Source organism: Eleutherodactylus coqui, chromosome 4 (genome assembly GCF_035609145.1).
Source record: "Eleutherodactylus coqui strain aEleCoq1 chromosome 4, aEleCoq1.hap1, whole genome shotgun sequence".
In the NCBI taxonomy this organism is placed as follows: domain Eukaryota; kingdom Metazoa; phylum Chordata; class Amphibia; order Anura; family Eleutherodactylidae; genus Eleutherodactylus; species Eleutherodactylus coqui.
In genome coordinates this window covers 39,834,841-39,848,088 of record NC_089840.1, presented here as the reverse complement: position 1 = coordinate 39,848,088, position 13,248 = coordinate 39,834,841, and the positions used below count along the sequence as shown (strand labels likewise).

General features: G+C 42.5%; 1 protein-coding gene across 1 annotated transcript in view; it reads left to right on the top strand.

Annotated features, from left to right (window-relative positions):
• Positions 1-8,331, top strand: part of CASR (calcium sensing receptor) — a 91,419-nt gene extending 83,088 nt beyond the window's left edge. The window contains exons 6-7 of the mRNA XM_066599310.1: positions 2,664-2,787; positions 5,957-8,331. Of these exons, the coding sequence (XP_066455407.1) occupies positions 2,664-2,787; positions 5,957-7,359 (1,527 nt within the window). The 3' untranslated portion in view covers positions 7,360-8,331. The remainder of the gene's footprint in view (positions 1-2,663; positions 2,788-5,956) is intronic.
• Positions 8,332-13,248: the final 4,917 nt, after the last annotated feature.

Genomic DNA, 13,248 nt, shown 5'->3' with positions numbered 1-13,248 from the left:
CTCTTGAGACAGTTGCCGGAAGTCCCCAGCCTCATCCCCCGGACCCCAGGAACTTTCCAAAGGTTGGGCATCGGTCACGACAAACTCCTCCGGTGGGAGAGGAACCATTGCTGCCCAATCTGGGCAGGGGCCCGAGAACAGTTCCTGGGAGTCTGCCTGCTCCTCAGAATGTGTCATTTTCATGGAGTGAGGAGGCTGGAAGGAGGAGCAGCAGCCAGAGGATTCAGAGTTGCAGCAGTGGACGGCGTAGAAGACTGAGTGGTCGATACATTGCTGGATGCACTTTCTGCCATCCACAACAGGACCTGCTCACACTGCTCGGTTTTTAATAAAAGTCTACCACGTGGACCCAAAAATTGTGATATGAAGCTGGGGACCCCAGAAACTGTCCTCTCTCCTACTCCCGCAGCAGCCGGCTGCGATTCACCTGGACCAGGAACTCGGCCTATGCTCACACCCTCACGTGGACCTCCGCGTCCTCGACCGCGACCGCCTCCACGTCCTCTACCCCTACCCCTACCCCTTAGCATGGTGGATTAAGAATCGAGCAGAGACAGAGCGGTGTAAAAATGTTTGTGAATTATTGCCGCGCAGTTGCTGGATGCCAGCGGTAATATAACGCTAAATGAAGCCAGAGATAAATTATAAGGTAGGCTGGACTTAGGCCTAGCTGTGAACTATGCAGTTTGGATGGACGTGAAGTCCCACAGGCCACGCAGGCACATGCACTGGGTAATCTCCTTATTTTACTCTGCAATGCAGGCTGAGGCTATGCAGTGTGTATTGCACTTTCAATCTATGGGCATCGGGCAGACCGTGAACGTCTGAACGTCTGAGACAGCACACGTATAACAGAGCGTTGTAGAAATTGTGCGGTTTCTTGGCGTACACTTAGAGGCACACTGCAGTGAGGCTACGCGAAGTGCAGACAGAAAAATATTTCTAAATGAAGGCTGCATGCTGGCTAGGCTGTGCAATGCAGAGGTACTACAACTCCCAGCAACTACGGAGTTAAATGCACACGGTCGCAGGTTGCCCTAAGAAGAACCGTTGGGGTACTTGTAGACAGGATTCTACACTACCACTGTCCCTGCCTGACCAATAGTGCCCCTATACTAAAGTACAGACTGCAGCCTGAGAACGCTACAGCCTGCACGCCCGATATACATAAAAAAAAAAAAAATTGTGCAAAACTGCTCACAGCAGCCACAACAGTAATGCATTAGGTGAGCTGTGGCCCTAAGAAGGACCGTTGTGGTTCTTGAAGATGCTAACACTGTCCCCATAGCAGCAGCAGGCTCAACAGCACTTTCCCTGATCTCTCTAAGGGTGCATTCACATGAACGTATATCGGCTCGGTTTTCACGCAGAGCCGATATACGTTGTCCTCGTCTGCAGGGGGGGGGGGGATTCTGGAAGAGCCAGGAGCAGGAACCGAGCTCCCGCCCCCTCACTGCCTCCTCTCCGCCCCTCTGCACTTTTTGTAATGAGGGGAGGCGGGATGGGGTGGGGCCAAGTTCCGAGAATTAGCCCCGCCCCGTCCCGCCTCTGCCCATTGCAAATAGTGCAGAGGGGTGGAGAGGAGGCAGAGAGGGGGCGGGAGCTCGGTTCCTGCTCCTGGCTCTTCCAGGCTCCCCCACCCCTGCAGATGAGGAGGACGTATATTGGCTCGGCGTGAAAACCGAGCATATACGTTCTTGTGAATGCAGCCTTAGAGTGTGTCTGTGGCGAGCCGCAGGAGGGGCCGATTTATATTCTCGGGTGTCACCTGATCTCGCCAGCCACTCACTGCAGGGGGGTGGGATAGGGCTGGAACGTCACAGGAGGAAGTTGTAATGCCTTCCCTGTCTTTCTATTGGCCAGAAAAGGGCGCAAATTTCTCAGGGAAGGAAATGTAATGGAGCCGAGTGCCGCGTGGTGCTCGTCTCGAGTAACGAGCATCTCAAACACCCTAATACTCGAACGAGCATCAAGCTCGGACGAGTACGCTCGCTCATCTCTACTCATAATGAATCTTATGATGCTTATAACATGTTATGTCCAAAATGGGAATCGCATCAATTAATTCCTAGGCTGCATAACGTAGAATTAGTAATTGGTTGTGCTAGTATTAAGTTATCCCCTATGGACAGGATGGGAGATAATGTTCACAACCTGAGAACAGTTGTTGAGAAGCTACCCAATTTGAATGCATCAGCAATCCAAAATGTGCGCTGCCGCTCCATTCATTCTAACAGGAGTGACAAAAACAGCCAACCGCTCGGCTATTTCTGCAAGTCCCATTGAAATGAATGGAGCTACGGTGCACACGGTTGATTGCTGATACATTCATGTTGGTGACCTTTGGCACCCCTCTGTTCTCCGCATGAGGAACACCCCTACTGATCTGAAAGTTTTGCTGTGGATAGGAAATAACTTTTAATCCTGATACAACGCCTTTAGAGAGGATTGTCTACACTGACACATTGTAACAGATTACTAGTGGTGTGAGTAGGTCAGGAGAGATTATCAGTCTCTGGTGGTTAATGGAAACAAGTAAATTATGTTTTTGGTGTTTCTCCCGGTGATGCTAGTGATATAGCTAGTGATCATGTAGCGCCACCTGCTGGACCTGTTCACATATTACACCTTTCAAATTTTAAAATAATTTCTAATTCCACCAGGTTCCTTTTTCAAACTGCAGCAGAATTTGCCAGGAAGGCACCAGGAAAGGCATCATTGAAGGAGAACCCACCTGCTGTTTTAGCTGCGAGGACTGTCCAGATGGGGAATACTCCGATGAGACAGGTAACAGTTCACACCGTGCATTGTGTGTACGATTGTACAGATGCAGCAATTGTTAACTGTGATGACTCGATTTACAGCAGACTGGTACTCTGTAGTTATGTTATTGTAATGCGTTAAATGTCAAGTTAACATTTGCTATATCTGTATAATGTGATATAAAAGGAGCCTAAGGCCTTATTGACACAAGTGAGTGCGATTTAAGGTACTTCTACATGGGACGACAGCCAGATGCAGCTGTTCCACGGACTACCATCCGACTATTGCTTGTGTGCTTTACACAGGAGAGATAGTCACTCAAGTGAACGTACACGGGGTGGAAAGGGGATTGTTCCGGTTGCCCGCCTCCATTCACAGTAAACAGGAGTCACTCAAAGATTAGTTCTGCTAACAAGCAAGCAATTCCCAACATGTGAGTGATTTCTCGCTCAGCATCCACATATACACTGGACAATTACTGCCCAAATTCTCTATTTCCAGCGATAATTCAGCAATAATCGCCCCCATGTAAATGTACCTTTAGGGCAACGAAAAACTGACCAATTTCTTCACAAGTATATGTGCAATCTACATCTGTTTTTGTGTTTTTAACATGCGACAGTCATCCCTGTGCAATCTGTTTTTCAAGGGGGTTAAAAAATGGAAGATGGTCCAATTAATGTAATTTAAAACTCCAAATGAAGTCAATTGGCGCTATCTCCCTCCATACAGTGGGGGCAGCGTCAGCTGTTTATTACAGCTGACACCCGCGGGCAATAGCTATTAACCCTTTAAATTCTGACAGCGGCATTTAAATCCCCCGAACGATGTTCGGGGGTCCCGTACGGCCCCCCCGCGGTGAGATCGGGGGAGCAGTGCAGGTGTCATGGCAGCCGAGGGCCTTCTGAAAGGCCCCAGGGCTGCCTTAGCAGAATGCCTATCAAGCCATCCCCGTGGGGTGGCTTGATAGACTGCCTGTGAAAAAGAAGTATGATGTAATGCTATAGCATTACGTCATACTGCAGGAGCGATCAAAGCATCACTGGTTGTGGTCCCCCCTGGGGACTGAAAGAAAGTGTAAAAAAAGAACAATAAAGTTTTAGTTATTATTAAAAAGAAAAAAAGCAATAAAAGTAAAAAAAAAAAACCTTTTGCCATATTTGCAATAAAAAAATCAAAATAATAAACCAAAAATACGTCTTTAGTATAACTGCCTCCGTAAAAGTCTGATCTATCAAAGTAATGTATTATTTACTCCGCACGGTGAACGTGGTAAAAAAAAAAATAGAACGCCCGAAATGCACTTTTTTGGTCCCCCTATATCCGAGAAAAAATGTAATAGAAGGCGATCAGAAAGTCAACTGTATGCGAAAATGGCACCAACATAAACGACAGGACATCCCGCACAAAATGAGCCCTCACACAACTACGTCGCCAAAAAATTAAAAAGTTATTGTGCGCAGAAAATAATTTTAAAAAATTTAATATCTTTAAATAAATACAAGTACTACAGCAAAAAAAAATGGTATTGTAGTAATCGTACTGACCCATAGAATAAAAATATCAGGTCGTTTTTGTTGCAGTTTGTGCGCCGTAGAAACAGGAAGCACCGAAAGATGGTGGAATGTCGTTTTTTTTTCCATTTCTCTCCGCTTAGAATTTTTAAAAAGTTTTTCAGTAAATTATATGGTACAATAAATAGCGCCATTGAAAAATGCAACTCGTCCCGCAAAAAACAAATCCTCATACAGCGACGTCGATGGATAAATAAAGGAACTACGACTTTTTAAAAGGGACTAGGAAAAAACGAAAATAGAAAAAAGCAAAAAAGCTTCGTCACTAAGGGGTTAATGGAAATCCAAGCTGTAGCCTATACTGCGGGGATTATTTCAAAATCCACCAGTGTAACAAAAAAAAGTAATATGTGACTTCTTGACACGGAATCTGCACATGTATTTGCCCCATTAAACCTTCCTAAATCTGTATGCTGATCCATGGGAGCTGCATGTGCAAATCCGCACAGAGATCCATGGCTTAGAAAGAGATTTCGCTTGTGGAATGTTAGGTGGATTGACATTTCATTCTTCCAACATGGATTGTGCCCATGTACATATAGTCTTATGGTTCTGCCCAAATTCAATGGCTGAGCAATGCCTGTGATTGGCTGAGTGCTCAGCCAACGACACCAGTGCTTTCTGGGGGTGGGGATTTTTCAATCCCAGGCCTCCAGAACGCAGAAGACTGCCATTCCAGAGAGAAGAGCTCTTCTAGATCAGTATAATTTATTTTTACATCCAGCCATGATTTTTAGGGAAGGGCTTATATTTCAAGCTCTTCCTTGAAAATCATCGCTGCGGGGGTTGCCTGCAATTCACTGATTTCAATGGGGCTGCAGCAGTGCCGACTCCATTGAAAGCAGTATACACAATCCACATAATCCCGTGGCACTCATTGAAAGCAATCTGATAGCATCACGGATTTCTGCCACAGCTGAGGCAAAGGATTCCTTCATACCCACAGGGATGGAGGAATCCCCTGCCATAGCTGTCACAGCTGTGGCAGAAGTCCACAATGTATTCCCTATGTTTTCAATGGGGCCAACGCTGCTGCCGCCGGCCCCATTGAAAACACTAAGCGATATTGCAGATTTTTTTCTGACTTAAGAAAAAAAAAGCTAATTAGTATGAAACTATTGAAAATCATTGGTTTCATAATCATCGCTCTTGCATTGCAAGAAAAAATATCTCTAGTGGGAGAGATATGCTGCATAAATAGAAAAATGTTACATTCAGGAACTTGGGAAACTGGATAAAAACTATACTAAATTGAAATGATTTAGATATTGTATCGTACATGTTCCCCCCCCCCCCCCTCCTCAAAAACAAAAAAAACTTCTCACAACTTGACAAAAGGAATCATTTGGGTCTCATTTATTCTAACGAAAAACTGTTGCAGATAAAAATCGAAGCGTTGACCAATAAGTTGGCGCTATACAAATAAAGATAATGATTATTATTATTTAAATTTTCATTTAAAAATTGCTAAAGACATTTCATATGACTTCTTGCAGTGGGCAGCAGAAAATTTCCACTGACCTTCAGTAGTGGAAATGCCCTGATGACATTATGAGTGTGATGGTGTAGTATTGTTCTACTTTTTGATATTGTGAATAATCTGTTTTATTCCGTATCAGATGCCAGCGCCTGTGAGAAATGTGCCACAGACTACTGGTCCAACGAAAACCACACATCCTGCATCGCAAAAGAGATAGAGTTCCTGTCCTGGACAGAGCCCTTTGGGATAGCCCTGACATTGTTTGCCATCCTGGGTATATGCCTCACGTCCTTCGTCTTCAGTGTTTTCATCAAGTTCCGCAACACTCCCATCGTTAAAGCCACCAACCGAGAGCTCTCATACCTTCTGCTCTTCTCTCTCTTGTGTTGCTTCTCTAGTTCTTTGTTCTTTATTGGAGAACCTGAGGACTGGACATGTCAGTTACGGCAGCCGGCATTTGGTATTAGCTTTGTCCTGTGTATATCATGCATCTTGGTGAAGACCAATCGTATCTTGCTTGTGTTTGAAGCCAAAATCCCCACCAGCTTTCAGAGGAAATGGTGGGGCTTGAACCTCCAGTTTCTTCTTGTGTTCCTGTGTACCTTTGTCCAAATTGTGACCTGTATTATCTGGCTTTACACTGCGCCCCCAAAGAGTGCTAAAAATCATGAAGATGAGATCATTTTTGTCATCTGTAACGAGGGATCATTGATGGCTCTCGGCTTCCTGATTGGATATACATGCTTGCTTGCTGCAATATGCTTTTTCTTTGCTTTCAAAGCTAGAAAACTGCCGGAAAATTTCAATGAAGCCAAGTTTATCACTTTTAGCATGCTCATATTCTTCATTGTTTGGATCTCCTTCATACCAGCTTATGTGAGCACTTACGGGAAATATGTATCAGCTGTTGAGATCATTGCCATCCTGGCTTCTAGTTTTGGCTTACTGACTTGTATTTTCTTCAATAAAGTCTACATAATTTTGTTCAAACCATCCAGGAACACCATTGAAGAGGTCCGATGCAGCACAGTAGCTCATGCTTTCAAAGTTGCAGCCAGAGCCACTCTGAGACGTAGCAATGTTTCCCACAAAAGGTCTAACAGCTTAGGAGGGTCATCAGGTTCCACTCCATCATCTTCTATCAGTAGCAAAAGCAACCATGATGAACACTTTGCAGCAGCAGAAAGAGCCAGGAGCTGCAAGCAGAAGGTGAGCTTTGGTAGTGGAACTGTCACTTTGTCTCTAAGCTTTGATGAACCTTCAAAAAATTCTGTGTCCAACAAGGCTACAAAAGCCAAAAACTCACTGGAGGCAAAGAACAGTGATGACAGCTTGATGAGACACAAGGCTTTGCTTCCATTGCAAAACAGTGATGTAGGCAGTGAATCCAGCTTTAGAACGGCCTCCAATATCGATGAGTCCGAATCACAGGATCATACCAGTCAAGCCAACACAGACAAACCTAATCTAGTAGCTACGTCAATTCAAGAGGAGAAGAAAGATGTTGATGGATCAATCACAGAAAACATGATGAACTCCTAAAAACTCTGAGATGTTAATGTTTTGTAAGAAAGTCCGTTTTGATCAAAGACTTCTTTATTCTTGAAAACGGACAGTTCTTCGAAGCATTGGTGGATCCTTAGAAGGAATGTACACCAAATTTACTGGAGACTTCTCTCTCCATTTGTGTATTAATGTGAAATGAAGCTATAGAATTACGTACTTGTATCTTGTTTTGGTAACTTCCATATCCTTCTGACTGCCAACAACTTTCTTGTTCAATGTGATATGTAACCAGATGATATATCTAAGCCATGGTTCCATCGTAGGTGTCCTGTAACAATGACTATGACTGTGTTATCCCTTTACTACCACTCAGGTGGATCCTATGTGGGTTATTCTGCACAGATGATAGTGAAAATTCATAATAAGACGTATGTGTAGAGATCTGTAGTCACCTCATCGAAGCTATTATGAGATACATATGTTAATCTATTAATCACATAGGGTATTTCTGTGCTAATTTATTGGTTTGTACATTTCATGGTGGCTTAGTGGTCAGTATTTCTACCATGCAGTGCTAGGGACCCAGGCTGAACTCCAGGGCACCAACTGCATAAAGTGTGTATGTTCTCTTTCATATTGGTTTCCTCTGGGCATTCTAATATCCATCCAAAATCCAAATATAAACTGGATAATTAACATAGCCCCCACCCCACAGTAAGCATCACTAATTTGGATTTTGAAGAACCTTATCTGCATGCAAACAGTATAGTCTCTTCACTTTTTATAATGGCTCTTCACAACACTGAAGAGACCAAACAAGGATGAAGCTGTCTGTGTTTATGTGAGTGTTCTGCGATGCTCTAAAGCCCTATGGGCAGTCTCAGAATGGTGTTGTTCTATATATCTTGTCCCTCGGTAATACAGCTTGGAGACCTCCTTAAGTCTTCTCATTGTCTTAGTGCAGCTACATGACGACATTTAATAAAAACATAATTTTCTTGGTTTTAATCTGCCTTCCTTCTACAAGTGTTTGTATCGCTTACTCTCCTGTACAATGATGTTATCTGTTGTGCCCAGGGTCAGATCCACCTTACCAGAAGTTACCTTTACAACTCTTCTGGTCCCAGAATACGTTGCCAATGGACCCCTGTAAGGGCTAGATCACACTAGTACTGGGGGTTTCTATTTTTCTGTTCTTTCGGGGAGCAAGAAAACAGCACCCCCTGTCCGAACGGGTCCATTTTATGACTGAAACAAATGGCACTGATTTTAGGTCAAATCATGAGGCAACACCTGAGATAAAGAGTGAAGACCAGGTTCACCCAACCAGCTGGGATGTAGGTTTCACTGCAAGGTTCCCAGGCCTTTACTCAGAGTGACTCCACTATTGTGGCTGTTGATGCTATTTAAGGCCAAAGTGCAGTACCTGAGGGTGTGAACAGGAGCATATTCAAGCAGTTTGGGTGAGGGCAGGCAGCATACTTTAGCATGGGGAACATAGGGTCTGGTTACGGAGAGCAGGTTCAGCATGGTAAATCATTTCAAACTGTCAGGGCAAACAGTGGATAGTAACACAGTCATAAATCAGACCAAAGGTCAGGGCAGGTGGCAGACAGTGACGTAATCAGAATAACAAGCAAGAAACAGGAGTGGAGACATGAACGTAATCAGAATAGCCAAGCCAAAGTTTGGAAACTGGAGAATCAGAAATAATTGACTAGAACCTTGAGCAGACCAAAATGACCACATTGGCAGGTGACACATTTGCAAGTTTCGTGCCGGCCTTTTAACAGCACAGCTGAGCATGCACACACTCCATCCAGGCGGTTGTCAGAACCGGCATCTACTGGAAAGAGGAACTGCTTGCGTGCAATGGCCACCAAGAAAAGTAAGTTGGTCCATTCATTTCAAAGACAATGCCATAGGTTGGCTGATTTGAGGAGTTACACCCAGAATTAGATGTGGTGTGGTCTTTTTTGACCCTGCCAAGTGAGTAAATAGTTAAAATATATATAGATATATAAATATTAGAGATGAGCGAGTATACTCGCTAAGGCACATTACTCGAGTGAGTAGTGCCTTAGCCAAGTATCCTCCTGCTCGTCTCTAAAGATTCGGGGGCCGGCGGGGAGCGGCGGGGGAGAGTGGGGAGGAACGGAGGGGAGATCTCTCTCTCCCTCTCTCCCCCCAGCTCCCTCCTGCTCACCGCCACAACTCACCTGTCACCCACGCCGGCAGCTGAATCTTTACAGACGAGCGGGAGGATACTCGGCTAAGGCACTACTCGCTCGAGTAATGTGCCTTAGCGAGTATGCTCGCTCATCTCTAATAAATATCAATCTGAATTTACAAACTGTGATCAAACTAAACATTAGTGCAAAATTCAAAGGCTGTTGACAAGCAATCTCCAGAGGTAACGATATGAAACAATTGATTTTTTTCCATTATATAAATTTCTCATTTTCAAGGCTTGAAACAACATACTCCAATTTTAAACTTACAAAACCCAATATGGTAGAAAAAAATCTGTTTTTTCCACTTGTGCACAAAATGGCCCAATATCGCATGCAATTGTTACTTGTTAGTAATTCAACGCTAAATTAAGATTTCAGATCCAGAATCAGCGTAGTAGTTGGAACCTGTATACTGTCCATCGAGATCAGGATAAGCTTTCCTAATTATGCAGACCGCACAGGTAAGTATGATAATTCAGAAATGTTTTCCAGGGTAACCATGAATCCAATTTGTGAACACCTGGTGGGCTGCTAATCTGGAAATATTGTTACTTACTTGTGTCCTATTCTTTCCAAGAGAACTTAGTCCTGATTGTAACAACATGGAAAAAGCTCATCATGGTTGATAGATAACTCCAATAACATAATTATCATCACCGGCGCAAATGTCTGAAATTTCATCAACCTTCCAACAGCAAACCAATTAAATTAGACAGAGCAGGATTTTGTAGTTTCCATATTTACATCACTCCATTCTGGTAAGACGATCTTCTGATCTTCCTCGCCAGCAACCCATTGCTTATTTGTGCTCTATGTAAAATCAGTCTGAAAACACAAATCCTCTCCTCAAATATTTTGCTTTGCCATGACATGAAACAGATTTAATAATTCTTGGAACTCCTGTAATGTGAAAAAATAGTTATAGTTATAAAGAGATTTCAAATAAATACAGTCTCTATAGAATGTTTATACTGCATTGATATCAATAGCATTTACTTTATGTATCTTGAAGTAACTCTTTAAATTTAGATTTTGCAATATGATCAGGATCTGAGTGCTCTCATGTGTCCAAAATTAATAAACGATCATCATCGGAGAAAGAACAAGAGACATCAACTATATGAAGTCCCCACTGTGCTCTTTCTAATGTGTTTAGGCCATTGAGTTTTATTTATTGTGCAAAGCAAGAACAAACTATAGTATACTAGCTGATATACCCGGCTTCGTCGGAGTTAATTTGGTACTGGTGTTTATCTGGCTTTCACACGGAAAATTTTATGAAGTCGTGGTTACTTTAGAGATACCGGAAAAAATTATGTTCACCATTTTGCATGGTTCTTTGCGGTACCCAGGAAACCCCACGTGTAGGCAACCATGCAATGTTTCCTTTATATAAAATGACATCGGGAAGTGAGAGAATTAGATTACATACGTAAAATTTGGACGCTAATTCTTTTGCGCTTAAAATTAAATAACCGAGTTGGGACCTATTAGCTTTTCCTATTTATGACATAATCAATGCCCATGCAAAATTTCAAGTTTCTACGACACCAGAAAGTGAGAAAATTAGATTCCGTACGTAAAATTTGCACGTTAATTCTTTTGCGCTTAGAATTAAATAATCAAGTTGGGACCCATCAACTTTTCCGATTTACGACAAAATCAATGCCCATTCCAAATTTCACGTTTCTATGACACCGGAAAGTGAGAGAAATAGATTCCGTACGTAAAATTTGGACGTTAATTTTTTTGCACTTAGAATTGAATAATCGAGTTGGGACCCATTAGCTTTTCATATGTATGACACAATCAATGACAGTGCCAAATCTCAAGTTTCTATGACACCAAGAAGTGAGAAAATTAGATTTTGTACGTAAAATGTGGATGCTAATTCTTTTGCGCTTAGAATTGAACAATCGAGTTGGGACCCATTAACTTTTCCGATTTACGACAAAATCAATGCCCGTTCCAAATTTCACGTTTCTATTACACCCCCCCCCCCCCGATGGAGGAATTACGGATTCCGCATGCGTCTGATCCACGGTAATATGCAGATCAATCGCATTGGGTTACACTTCCGCTCACATTAGTGGGTTGGAATTGTGTAATCCATTCGCAGAAAAGAGAACGCATCAGATTCTATTTTACTGCGGATATCCGCAACATAGAGCACAGGACCAACAGGGGGATCCATTTTGGGGGTGTAAATCCTCATTTTCATGTAAACTATAGAAAAAAAATATGTCTTTAAAATGACATATTTGCAAAAATATGAAATTTTACTTTTTTGCCTCTAAATTGAATTCATTCCTGAAAAAAAACTGTGCGGTCAAAATACTCATGACTCCCCTCAGTGAATACATTAAGGGGTGTAGTTTTTAAAATAGGGTCATTTGTGGGGGTATCTATCATTCTGACACCTATGAGCCTTTGCTATCTTGGCTTGGTGCAGGAAAATAAAGTGTTCCTCAAAATGCTAAAAAGTAATGTTAAATTTGTACGTCTCCTAACTGGTTAAAAAAACATAAAAGTTTTTCAAATGTGCGTCCAGAATAAAGTAAATAGATGGAAATATATATCTTAGCAAAAGTTTGTACAGTATGTTTGGACATATTTGATATATTACAATTGAAAATGTGAAAAAATGATATTTTTTTCAAAATTTTCCCAATATTGGCACTTTTAATAAATATACACAAATCATATCGGACTATTTTCACCACCTGAATGAAGTACAACATGTGGCGAAAAAACAATGTCAGAATCACTTGGATATGCAAAACCTTTACGGAGCTATTCTATGTTAAAGTACACGTCAGATTTCGAATATTTGGCCTGGTCATTAAGGCACAAACAGGCTTGGTCACTAAGGGGTTAAACAAATTTTGTGCAATAATCTTTTAGTATAAATGGCCCTTTAATGTTCCTAATGGACAACAAAACTTCCAACATGGAAATTAACACTCTCTTTTGTCTGCCATCCTCTTGTAATCTCTCAGTGACCTCCTAATGTATTCTCATCAGGTACCTCAGAGAGAAATTTGGAAAAAGAACCAAAACATGGATGATAGCCATAATTACAGAAAAAAGGAAAGGTACCAGTGGACTTCTGAGTGCATACTCTGCCAAAGCCAAATACCTTGTCAAGTCTTCCAGAAACTAAACACCATAAGTATTGTCCAAGAGCCTGGTTACTTCTTTCCATTTGACCATTTGTCTCAGGATGATATGTAGAGGAAAAAGACAGCTGGATGCCCAAATGATGGCACAGGAGGCACCAAAATGTAAACACAAACTGAACACCCCGATCCGAAACAATATTAAATGGCAGATCATTCAACTTCACAATATGAGTAAAGAATAGTTTAGCCAAAGTCATTGCATTTAGAAGAATAGGGAGTAGAGATGAGCGAGCATGCTCGGTAAAGGCAGATACTTGAGCGAGCATCACTCTTCTCAAGTAACTGCATTCTTGTCCGAGCAATTGCGGGGGACCGGCAGGGGTGAGAGAGAGAGATCTCTCTCACTCTCCCCCATCACTCTGCTCCCCGCCACACCCCGCCGGCCCCCTGCAATTGCTCGGACGAGTATGCAGTTACTCGAGAAGAGTGATGCTCGCTCGAGTATCTGCCTTTACCGAGTGTGTTCACTCATCTTTTCTAGAGAGAGCCATTAAATGACACATTTTGCT